At 36.3% G+C, this 13,645-nt stretch overlaps 1 protein-coding gene across 1 annotated transcript; it reads right to left on the bottom strand.

Moving 5' to 3' along the window:
- Positions 1-6,671: 6,671 nt before the first annotated feature.
- LOC113834605 (olfactory receptor 2D3-like) lies at positions 6,672-7,595 on the bottom strand. Its single transcript, XM_027405002.1, has one exon. The coding sequence runs from the start codon at positions 7,593-7,595 to the stop codon at positions 6,672-6,674; it is 924 nt and encodes a 307-aa protein (XP_027260803.1).
- Positions 7,596-13,645: the final 6,050 nt, after the last annotated feature.

Raw genomic sequence — 13,645 nt, 5'->3', positions numbered from 1 at the left:
TCCATCCATATACAAAACAATATAACTTCTTCTCAATTCCACATGGAACCTTCTCTAAAATTGACGACATATTTGGCAAGATTGCAAACCTCACCAGGTACAAAAAATTGAAATAATCCCCTGTATTTTATCAGACCACGATGTTATAAAGTTAGAATTCAACAACAACACGAATTGCAGAAAACCTACAAACTCATGGAAATTGAGTAATGCCCAATTGCACAATTCCTGAGTCGGGGAAGAAATAAAAAAAAGAAATTAAAGATTTCCTAGAATTCAATGAGAGTGCAGTCACAACATACCCAAACTTATGGGACACTGAAAGCAGTGCTAAGAGGAAAGTTCATAGCATTAAGTTCCCAAATTAAGAAACAGGAGAACAATCACTCTAGAGAATTAATAGCACAACTGAAAGCTCTAGAACACAAAGAAGCCAACACACCCTGGAGGAACAGATGCCAGGAAATAATAAAATTGAGGGCTGAAAACAATAAAGTAGAAACTAGGAGAACAACACAAAGAACCAATATAATGAAGACTGGTTCTTTGAGAAAATCAACAAGATAGACAAATCTTTATCCAAACTTATCAAATGGCAGAGAGTGAACATGCAAATTAATAAAATCAGGAGTGAAAAGTGGGATATAACAACAGACACAGAGGAAATACAGAGAATCATCAGGTCATACTTAGAAAACCTATATTTCTCAAAACTCGAAAATCTAAAGGAAATGGACATTTTTCTGGACATATTTCACTTACCAAAATTAAATCAAGAACAGATAAGCAAATCAAATAGTACTATAACCCCTAAAGAAATAGAAGCAGTCATCAAAAGTCTCCCAACCAAAAAAAAAAAAAAAAACCCAGGGCTAGATGGCTTCAGTGCAGAATTCTACCAGAAATTCAAGGAACAGCTAATACCAATTCTCCTGAAAGTATTCCACACAATAGAAGCAGAAAGATCATTGCAAAACTCTTTTTACTAGGCTTCAATAACCTTGATACCCAAGCCACACAAAGACACAACTAAGAAAGAGAACTACAGACCAATATCCCTCATGAACATTGATGCAAAAATTCTCAATAAAATACTACAAAATCAAATCCAAGAACACATCAGAGAAATAATCCAACATGACCAAGTAGGCTTCATTCCAGGAATGCAAGGATGGTTCAACATATGAAAATCCATCAATGTAATCCACCATATAAACAGACTGAGGAAAAAACCCACATGATCATCTCAGTAGATGCCTAAAAAGCCTTTGACAAAATCCAACACCCCTTCATGATAAAGGTCTTGGAGAGATCAGGGATACTAGGAACATACCTTAACATAACAAAAGCAATATACAGCAAGCCAACAGCCAGCATCAAATTAAATGGAGAGAAACTCAATGCAATTCCTCTAAAATCAGGGACAAGAAAAGGCTGTCCACTCTCTCCATACCTCTTCAATATTGTCCTTAAAGTTTCTAGCTAGAGCAAAAAGACAACAAAAGGAGATCAAGGGGATACAAATTGGTAAGAAAGAAGACAAAATTTCACTATTTACAGATAATATGATAGTCTATATAAGTAACCCAAAAACCTCTACCAGGGAACTCCTAAAGCTGATAAACACCTTCAGCAAAGTGGCAAGGTACAAGATTAACTCAAAAAAAATCAGTAGCCCTAATATATATGCATGATAAATGTGCTGAGAAAGAAATCAGAGAAACATCACCCTTTACAATTGCCACAAACAACATAAAATACCTTGGGGTAACATTAACCAAAAAGTGAAAGTCCTGTGTCATAAGAATTTTGAGCCTTTAAAGAAAGAGATTAAAGAAGATACCAGAACTCTGAGATACCATCTTACTCCTGTCAGAATGGCTAAAATCAAAAATACCAATGACAGTTTATATTGGAGAGGATTCGGAGAAAGAAGAACACTCCTCCACTGTTGGTGGGAGTGCCAACTTGTACAGCCACTGTGGAAATCAGTATGGCAACTCCTCAAGAAAATGGGAATGAGTCTACCACAAGATCCAGCAATTCCACTTCTAGGCATATACCCAAAAGAAGCACATTCATATAACAAGGACATATATGTTCAACCAGGTTCATAGCAGCATTATTTGTAATAGCCAGAAACTGGAAGCAGCCTAGATGCCCCTCAACTGAAGAATGGATAGAGAAAATGTGGTACATTACACAATGGAATACTACTCAGCAGAAAAACAATGGAATCTTCAAATTTGCAGGAAAATGGATGGAACTTGAAGAAACCATTCTGAGTAAGGTAACCCAATCACAAAAAGACAAACATGCTATGTACTCACTCATTTGTGGACCTGCTTTATGATTCATAGTAGTGACCATGCTTTATCAGAGCTGTTTTTAATGATGTTGCTCAGAATGATTTCCTCCCAGATGATGACTGAGAAACTAATTTAAAAAAAAAATGGTGCCAAGTACCACAAGAGTAACAGAACTGTACTGTTTTCTGGGATTTTTTTTACTTTTTTGTTGTTGTTTGTTTGTTTGTTTGTTTTTGTTTGTTATTTGTTTTTTTTAATGGAGTGTGTTGGATGTCTCTACAATTTTCTTCAAAGGACTGCAGAACCTGGAAAAGCTGTTGTTGCTATTGATGCATAACATATTGCCATTATTGCTCTTTTTATAAAAATATAAATATATATATAAGCTAATTGAAACTTAAATTTAAAAAAAGAAAAACAAAAAGAAGATACCAGAAATTGGAAGGATCTCCCATTTTCTTGGATAGGTAGGATCAACATAATAAAAATGGCAATCTTGCCAAAAGCAATCTACAGATTCAATGCAACCCCCATCAAAATCCCAGCACAATTCTTCACAGAACTTGAAAAAACAATTCTCAATTTTATATGGAATAACAAAAGACCCAGGATAGCCAAAACAACCATGTACAATAAAAGAACTTCTGGAGGCCTCACCATTCCTGATTTCAAGCTCTATTATAGAGCTATAGTCCTGAAAACAGCTTGGTATTGGCACAAAAATAGAGAGGTAGACCAATGGAATTGAGTTGAAAACCCTGATATTAACCTGCACACCTATGAACACTTGACTTTTGACAAAGAAGCCAAAGCTATACAATGGAATAAAAAAGCATCTTCAACAACTGGTGCTGGCGTAACTGGATGCTGGCATGTAGAAGACTGCGGATAGACCTATGTCTATTGCCATGCACAAAACTTAAGTCCAAATGGATCAAGGACCTCAACATAAACCCAGCCACACTGAACGTATTAGAAGACAAAGTGGGAAATAACCTTAAATTAATTGGTACAGGAGACTGCTTCCTGAACATTACACCAGTAGCACAGACACTGAGATCAACAATTGATAAATGGGGCCTCCTGAAACTGAGAAACTTCTGTAAGGCAAAGAATACAGTCAGAAAGAAAATACAGCAGCCCACAGACTGAGAAAAGATATTAACATACCCCACATCTGACAGACAGCTGATCTCCAAAATACACAAAGAACTCAAGAAGTTAGTCTCCAAAACACCAAACAATCCAATTAAAGATTGGGGTTCAGAACTAAATAAACAATTCTCAATAGAGGAATCTAAAATGGCTGAAAGACACATAAGAAACTGTTCAACATTCTTAGCCATCAGGGAAATACTACTCAAAACAACTCTGACATACCTTCGTACACCAGCTCGAATGGCCAAAACCAAAAACACCAATGACAGTTGGTCTGGAGAGAATGTGGAGAAAGGAGAGCACTCCTCCATTGCTGGTGGGAGTACAAACTTGTGTGGCGACTTTGGAAAACAGTATGGCAGTTTCTCAGGAAAATGGGAATCAATCTACTTCACGACCCAGAAATTCCACTCTTAGGCATATACCCAAAAGGAGCACATTCATACAATAAGGGCATATATTCAATGATGTTCATAGCAGCACTGTTTGTAATAGCCAGAAACTGGAAGCAGCCTAGATGCCCCTCAACTGAAGAATGGATAGAGAAAATGCAGTACATTTACACAACGGATTACTATTCAGCACAAAAAAACAATGGGATGTTGAAATTTGTAGAAAAATAGATGGAACTAGAAGAAACCATTCTGAGCGAGGTAACCCAATCAAAAAAAGATAAACATGGTATGTACTCACTCATATGTGGAATTTAGACATAGAGTAAAGGATTTCCAGCCTACAATACACACTGCTAGAGAAGCTAGTAAACATGGAAGACCCTAAAAGAGACATACATGGTCCTCTGGAGAAGGGGAAAAGGACAAGATCTCCTGAGCAAATTGGGAGCAAGGGAAGATGGGGAAAGGATCTAGGAGAATGAGAAGGGGAGAAGAGGAGGGGTGAGGAAGACATGAGCGAGGAAAAAGGTTGAGTCTGGGGAAGAATTGAAGAAAACAAGAGAGGAGATACCATAATAGAGGGAGACATTTTAGGTTTACAGAGAAATCAGGCACTAGGGAAATTTCTGAAGATCTACAAAGATGACACCACTAACAATGTAAGCAACAGAGGAGAGGCTACCTTAAATGCCCTCCCCTGACAATGAGATTGATGACTGACTTATATGCCATCTTATAGCCTTCATCCAGCAGCTGGTGGAAGTAGAGGCAGACACTCACAACTAATCACCGAACTGAACTGGAATCCAGATGCAGAGAAGCATGGGTGAAGAGCAAAGGGGTCCAGACCAGGCTGGTGAAACCCACAAAAACAACTAACCCGAACATCGGGGAATTCTTGCTCCCTAGACTGATAGCTGGGATACCAACATGGGCCTGATCCAGACCCCAGGAACATGGGTTTCAGTGAGGAAACCTCGGAAATCTATGGTACCTCCTGTAGTAGTTCAGTACTTATCCCTAGCATAGGTGTAGACTTTGAGAGCCCATTCCACATAGAGGGATACACCCTGAGCCAAGACTCATGGGGGTGGGCCTAGGTCCTATTCCAAAGGACACAATAGACTCTGATGAACCCTATGGAAGGCCTCATACTCCAGGGGGAGCAAAAAGGATATATGATATGTAGGATTTTAGTTAGGGGGTGGGGTGTAGGGGAGGAGGGGAGGGAGAGGGAACTGGGATTGACATGTAAAACAATCTTGTTTGTAATTCAAATAAAAAAAGTATTCACCTAAAAAAAAGACCATAAGTGACAGACGAACTAAGAATAATATAGGTTTATTTTTTTTTCACTGACTAATTTCTTAGAATCCCTAATGAGAGATGCTGGATGGCTACTCTAGCAGGGGTTATGATTGAAACCTTATCACAGGCATGACTGGAAGGAAAAGAAGGAAAAAAGTAGACATAACAATTTTATTTCTAAAATATAATCCCAAAACAAGACTAATCAGAAGAAGATACTAAATACTCATTGTAACAAAAATCTATGAAAGAATATTACAATTCTAAATATTTATTCACTGAACACAAGAGCACCCAAGTTCACAAAAGAAATACTACTGCACCTAAAATCATATATTGACCCTCACACAGTGAGAGTGAGTGACTTCAAACCCAACTGTCAAGAAAAGACAGGCCATCCAAGAAAAAACACAGAAATGATGACGTTACCTAACATGATACATCAAAAGGATCTAACAGACATCTATAGGACATTTCACCCAAACACGAAACAATACATTTTCTTGTCAGCAGCCCATGGAATTTTGTCAAAATTAACTACATTCTAGGACACAAAGAAAGCTGAAAGCTATAGGAAAATGGAAATAACACGCTAAGTCTTATAAAACCACCAAAGATTAAAGCTGAATGTTAAGACCAATTACTATGGCAAAAAAGTACACGAAATCATGGAAATTAAACAACTCAAAATTGAAGAAAAATTAGGTCAAGATAAAAATCAAGAGGAATTACACACTTTTGTGAATTGAATGGAAATGAAAACAAAGTATATGCAAATTTATGTGAAACAATGGAAGAAAGTTCAGAGCAAAAGTGATTTTTAATTCAGCATTTTTGTAATTACATACTCAGAAGTTTACTAATGACTTAAAAATCACTTCTCAATCCACACAGCATTCTTTGCTTTTATTGCTTATAGCCATTTGCTTAACTTTATTTTTTAACTTCTGAAATTGTAATATAACTAAAAACTTTTTCCCTCCTATCCTACATAATTCTCTCATTTCTTTTAAGAAAAATTCTGCTATTCATTTCAATTTCAGAAAGTATTATTACAGACAGTGTTAATAATACAACATTATTTTATGTATATATCTGAAATTTATAAATGTACTTGGGATATATAATATGCCTTAGAATAAATTTCACAGTTGAAGGAAAGAAAAAGGATATCACTGCTAATCTAGAAAGATGTTGCATTTGTGTTGATTGTTTTCTGTAATTGACTCTTATTTGTTGTTTGATATAGTTACATGCCTAGTTACTCCACCCCTCATTTTTCCTTCCCTTTTTCTTTGTATTACCTTTGATTTTTTTCCTTTAGGTCTAACAATATACCATGCACTAGAAAAGCAATCTATTGACCTAGTTGGAGAAGCACTACACAGAAACTAAATTTAAGTTAGAGGAATGGAAGAATGTGGAAAAATAGGAAACCAAAACTGACTTATTTCGTATTCCTAATGATAAGCAAAAAAATTCCCCATTCCCTCCACCAGAACTATTTTGCAGTTATTTTCCTGAGAGCCCCTTTGACATCCTTGTTCCTCAGACTATAAATTATGGGGTTCAGCATGGGGGTCACTGCTGAATAGAACACTGAAATCATTTTATCCTTCTCATTCATTATCTTGGAGTTTGGTCTCATGTATGCAAATATGGCTGAGCCATAGAAGAGAACAACAACAATGAGGTGAGAACCACAGGTGGAGAAGACTTTGAGTCTACCCTCCCCAGACTGCATCTGGATCACAGTGGAGATGATGTTCCAGTAGGAGATGAGGATGAGGGAGACAGGTGCTAGGAGGATTATCACACCCATTGCAAAGATGGCCATTTCTGTGCTGTAAGTGTCTGCTGAAGCCAGCTTCAAGAGGGCAGGAGGTTCACAGAAAAAGTGATTAATGACATTGTTTCCTCGGTAAGGAAGACGCAACGTGAATGTGGCATCTACCAGGGACACAAATGCACCACTGGCCCAGGACCCTGCAGCCATCTGGACACATACCCAGTGTGTCATGATGGTGGAGTAGTGCAGAGGCTTGCACACAGCCACATACCGATCATAGGACATCACTGCCAGGAGTGCACACTCTGTACATCCCACCAGAAGTAACACGACTATCTGTGTTGAACATCCAACAAAAGAAATGGTCTTTCTCTTCACCAGGAAATGGATGAGCACCTGGGGTACTGTGGTGGTAGAAAAGCAGAGATCGGCAAAGGATAGATTTCTGAGGAAAAAGTACATGGGAGTGTGGAGTCTGGGGTCTGTGTGGATGAGGATGATGATCAGTAGATTTCCCAACACCGTGAGCAGATAGATGAGGAGAAAGAGGAAGAAGAGCAGGACTTGGGTCTGTGGGTCCTCTGAGAGGCCCAGGAAGATGAATTCTGTCACGGAAGTTCTGTTGTCCTCACCCATGAATCATTATTTGTCTCTGTAGAGGAGCATCAAGAGAATAAGCACATAAACCAGTTATTTCAAAACATCTACATAACTGGTTATTTGATTAATTCACAATTTGACTATTGAGTTCTTTAAGGCTATTTCCATGTTTTGAAAGTCTGAATTTTCTTTTGGACTGTGTGTGCTGACAACAGAGAGCCAAAGAATATTTTTGTTCTCCCCTTGCATCTTTTAGTGACACCATTAAGGAAAATAACATTCTGAGTGTGTGGCATCACTAATGGACCTCTGTTCCTCCTAAGAGGTGGGAGGCCTGTGGTGCTGCTCAGAGTACATCCACCTTTTGTGTCGGTTTGAGGAGAGAGCATCTTGAGGTGACCTTAACTAGTTGTGTCTGACATTGTGAACTCCATGATTAGGTTTATGAAGCCTGTCTGTTTCATTGTTTGCAAAATAATTCTATAGAATCCCACATTAGAGTGAGGAATAATTAGAAGGTTATGATAAAGGGGTTAGTATTCTCTGATTCTGTTTATCGTAAAGAAATTTCTGTGAGTTATCAATAAAAATAGCTGCTTCTTTGGTCATTACTCTTAGCATTCTTCAAGTCTCTAAATCTGTTTCTGCACGATTTCATATTTTGGGAACATAGTCCTTTTGAACTCCTGACACCAGTTTCCATCTATTGGTATCACCTGGTGGCCATCATTGGTAACAGTTTCATTTCATTCCTCCCTAATCCACTTTACATAAGTAATATGTAGTTAATATCATTCCTATTTTACAGAATATAAATATTAAAGTGGTCTCATGCTAGTAATTCTGAGCATTTCAGACTCTCTGCATCCCAAGAGCTTTCTTCTTCAAGCATTACATGCATAGAAGGTTAAAATCTTGTGAGCCGTTTCTCTATGTGGTTCATATCTACACTTGCACAAACACAGACATCTTATCTTTCTCCACAGTGTACACCTAACCTTCCAGGAAGAGTAATCAACTGGCAACAAATAACAATCAGGCATACCTTTAGTTTATTTTCCATGTTTTAGTGATGCAATTAAAATTATTAAGAAAGTAGACATTACAAAATGAGACAAATATCACTTGAAGATAATTTGGTTGTCTTTGAAATATCCAAGCCAAATCTAGATATATGTGATGCAGTAGGACGTCATGGAAGGAATCAGAGTGAAAGAGACGTGAAATGATAAAAACACCATAGTTGTGTAATTCAATCTTGTTTGTAATTCAAATATATAAAAAATAAAAAAATAAAATAAAATAAAATTTGAAAAACACCATAGTTGCGTATGAAATTTCCAGAAAAAATAAAATTTTATAAAACTCTACTACTTTAACCCTTCTTTATTATTGTATCTCTGAAAGAGAAATCGACATAACCATGTCAGTATTAAACTGCACATTAAGATTTGCTTCCTCCCAAAAATATTTGCCCAAAGTTAGAAATAAAAACATAATTTTTTACTATATATTATGGCTACCAGTTGTATCTTCATGGGAATTTGTGTGTTTCTACATCTATAGGAGTTTATTGTGCTTTTTATTTAGATTTTTCATTTGTTTGTGTGCTTCGTCCTGCTTGGGGTGAGGAACCTAGCGGGAACAGGAAACAGCATAGGAGACATTTACTCTACTTTGTGCTTATATAAAGTGATTACTGTAGTTTACAATTTAGTATACATATGCCTGGTAAAAAGAGATAATATCTTGAAATAAGTAAGCAATTATAAGGAAAATATACAAGAATTATAAGTACAAGGTCACAAATAAAATAATGTCAGAGAATTTTAAACAGACACTGTAAGTTGGAGCAGGAGTCAGTCACAAAAGAATGCCTGAGGACTAGGACTTAACTCTAAGATTATCATTTCTAGTAAGCAAAACTAATCTGCATCATTAAGTACCCATAGTTGAATTATTGACAAGGTAGGGAACAAATAATAGGTGTTTATATGACTTATCTCAGTGAAAACATATCACTAGTTTTCAGCATGTTTGCCCATAAAAAGGACAAAGAGAAACATATATAAATAGGCATATATCTTTAAAAATAAGATTGTGATTGGTTGACGCCGTGGAGTAGAAGATGTTTAAGCCTGACTACAAAGATTCAGAGTTCAAATGGAACTGATAACTTTGAATCAAATGGTTTTAGTATATATTTGTCACAAATCACAATGGGAATAAAGAAGTGAAGAAATTTCTGTGATAGATGACAGAGCAAACATTTAAAACTTTTTAGGAACCTGCAGTAAATTAAAAGATGATAAATACTATGGGAGAAATACATTTATGAACTGGCAATTCATAGTAGATTAGAATCTCAGTACAATTTTTTTGTTTGTTTTTCAAGACAGGGTTTCTCTGTATTGTTTTGGAGCCAGTCCTGGCACTCACTCTGTAGACCAGGCTGGCCTCAAACTCACAGAGATCCACCTGCCTCTGCCTCTGGAGTGCTGGCATTAAAGGTGTGCACCACCAATGCCCGGCTGAATCTCAGTACAATTTAACACAGCAAAATAAAATTAGATGCCTCAGTTCTTCACCTGATGGACAATATTTTAAATATATGTTATGAGGTTCCTCTAATGACTGAAAATGCTTAATACTATGATTAGTGTAAGTATGATTTATATATGTAGAAAACACATTAAAATGAACATTTTCCTCTGAAATTCTCTCTTCAATATTTGTGCTTTCAAATATATAGTGATCGTGTACTTCTGAGAGTGATGGGATTGCAACTGACAATTCTCTTTTCAAGTTTCTATGATTTTGTTATCCGAATACTTAACACCAAAAGAAATCTTTGTATTTGTAATCAGACAATCAATAGTAATTTCTACTGGATCCTTTAGAATCTAGCTCTTGCTTATTCCATCACTGTCCCTCTTTCCAGCCTCACCTCTGTGTTCTGAATCTTTGTAAACATCTAGTATAAAGCTAATGTTGTGTAGAGATCTACTTTTGAACTGTCTGTATCTTCTTGTCTACTCTTCAAAAGAAGTTACTCTGTCTACATTGTATGTAGATAATGAAAATAAGCATCAAATTAAAGACCTGAATTTTCTAGAGCTTCAATGTCTAGAACAGAATCAAATTCCCTAGATGGAAGTCTTGTGCTCTTGATCACAATATTCAGTCTCTTTTCCTGAGAACCTGTTATGTCATACAAGGGTTAATGGTGACACCCTGCAAAGAGAAATCAAACCTACTTTCATTATCCTCATTATGACATCAGTCCTGTGATTGCAGGCTTCATACCGTCAAGGAGAGCTAGGAATGAAGCCCAAAATGAAATCCTAAATATTACTTTTAATGTTATGAAAATGGTTGAGATTTTTTCTGTCACCCATTTATGTTGTTTCCTATAATATATTTGTAGGTGACAGCATGGTGTTGCACAGTCAGAAGGCTGGCACCTCTGCAGGTATTAACACACACACACACACACACACACACACACACTAACTCCCTTTCTTGAAGAATTTCAATATTTCTTTCACTCCTTGATAGGATTCTTACTAATTCTACTCAAACATTGTTAAAGAAAAAAATAAAAACATCAAAAGTTAAATAGGCAATTGGTTGAAATAAGCCCATTGTGCAATAATAGAGAAATGTTCTGTTTTGTTCTGTCTAGCTATAAAAAAGGAAATTCTGTCATAATCTACTTTAGAGATGAGCTTTAAAGATCTGTTTGCTATTGTACTGAGTGAAATAAAATAGTCACAAAAGACAAACACTGTGATTCTCTTATATGTGCTGTCTAAAATGGCTATATTCACAAAAACCAGTAACTATACAAGGGAAGAATAATGTAATTTTTTCCAACCTGTAGAATTTCAGATTTATAAGGTGAAAAAGTTAGAGAGATTAGTCACATGGTATTAGTATAAATAAAACACTACCAAATTCTATAATTGATATGGAAAAGAGGTTAAATATTATATTTTAATCACAATGTGAGAAAGTAATTTTGGCTGAAATATTAAAGCTACATGAATCTTTTAATCTGTGTTTTAAGTATTGAATTAATCTTGTATGCATTCAGTACTCTCTGCTGATATTTTTATGATGCACACTATATACTCCTAAACATTTTCTACCTCATTTGCCCCCTAAGTATACTATAATCATGATCATTTTTTTTAACCAAAGCAAAACTCTCAACTCATCCTATAGCTTCTTCATTTTCTATGGTATTTGGTATATTTAAGTGAAAACATTTAAAATATTTCTTAAAACCTCTGCTGGCTTTGGTTGTTGGAAACCTGCATTAATGCCTTTGTTTTTGTAATCTACCTCACCTTCACCACTATCATCTAATATCTCTTTAAACATTTGATTGATGTTTCGATGTCATCTTGTCACAATCATGATTAGACAGATAAAACACTATAAAATACTAATGGTACTGCTCCAAACTGTGAAAATTTATCTGAGGTTATAGAACATTTGAGGCATTATTGAAAACACTGAACTTTTAGTGTTTAACTTGACGGTGATTGGGTTATTTAGTATTCACATAGTCAGCATTCCCTTTTTCCCTCAAGTAAGAAGACTTGACATCCAGATTATAGCACAGATAAATCATCTGTCTCTAACATGACAAATAGTAACTCCAAAGGACAAACACCCTCTAGAAAGGAGGTTTAACACTTTTTATCAGCCTCATCTACATCTTTTCTTTACTTCATGCTTTCCCACAATTGTGCCATAGTTTGTGAGTGTCATGACTTTAGACAATAGACACAGGATAAATGCATACCTACCCCTCACTCTCTACCCCAGACAAACATGCTCTCTGACTCTTCAAAACTGTGATTCAAAGTCTTTAAAGGGATTTGAGGGTCACATTGGCAGTAAACTTTAATAGAACTGCTTTCTAAAGTTTTCTACTTAATACACGGCAAGTTGGCTATTATTTTCATAGAATCCATAAAAATATGCACATAGTTCTCAGTTTCAATTTTAAGACTATCTAATACATGTTTTCATGATCTTGGAGTCACTTGTTGCCTCCACATTCTTTAAACATGCATTTATTTCTATCAGTTGTAGTTCTACATTGTCTGACACATGCTTCCGGTTAAATAAAAGCCAGCTTAATGAAACAATACAGTCTCATGCACAATAGCACAGTAATAAAAATACTGCACTAGAAAAGAAGGTAAGGTACTTTTTAACTCATTTCCTACATATTTTTCCAGTGTAGGAGCATCAGGTTGTGTACTGAACATGTCTGATTCCAAATTCAAAAACCAAAAGAAACTGAGGAAGAAACACCAAAGTGGAGACATTGGCAGAATAAGAGCCATAGGAGAATATGGGAGCTCAGATGTAAAAGCCAAGAAGAGCACAGGATAAAGCCTCTTCCTATGGGAAGGGAATCAAGAATCAGACTCCTTGGAAAGAGTTAATCCCCCTCAGCACCTTCACTAGTCTCACCTGGAGCACTGATAGTTGTGAACACAGGGCAATAAGACCAGTGATGGATGAAGAGTGACAAATGGAGGTGTGGTTTCTGCAGCCAGTTTTCTTATCCTAATAAGTAAACTCCATTGTTGTTTCCCAAATATGGTGAGACTTTGACATCACCTGGGCTTCTAGTCTTACTCTATCCTAATGCAAGGAGTATTGTTTATGAAGTGATTCAACTTCAAATCCACTAAGAACCACCAGCCTGGAGGAGGCTCCTCCAGGAAGTCATCAAACCTGAGGTCTTAAGAGCTGCTATTACCAGAACATTCCCTGGAGCACTGGGGCTGTTAACTTTTTAAAATGATTCCACAGGAAGAGATCCCACGGGAGTTAAAAATAATCATCTGTGACTGAGTTACTTTACTCTCTTCTGATGTCAAACCAAGATCATCTGGGATCTTCAAGTCTTTGAACTCTTAAAGTAGAGCATTCATTGGGATGGTAACATAAAATGCATCTGAAAGAATTACATTCATGCCTTAGTATTTGCAGGGAATTTGTTCTAGTATGTTTTCAGTTATCATCTCTTGCATAATTAACTATTATTTTCTTATAACCTG

This window comes from Cricetulus griseus, chromosome 3 (assembly GCF_003668045.3).
Source record: "Cricetulus griseus strain 17A/GY chromosome 3, alternate assembly CriGri-PICRH-1.0, whole genome shotgun sequence".
In the NCBI taxonomy this organism is placed as follows: Eukaryota; Metazoa; Chordata; class Mammalia; order Rodentia; family Cricetidae; genus Cricetulus; species Cricetulus griseus.
The sequence above is the reverse complement of the archived record's forward strand: the minus strand, read 5'-3'. Positions and strand labels throughout refer to the sequence as shown.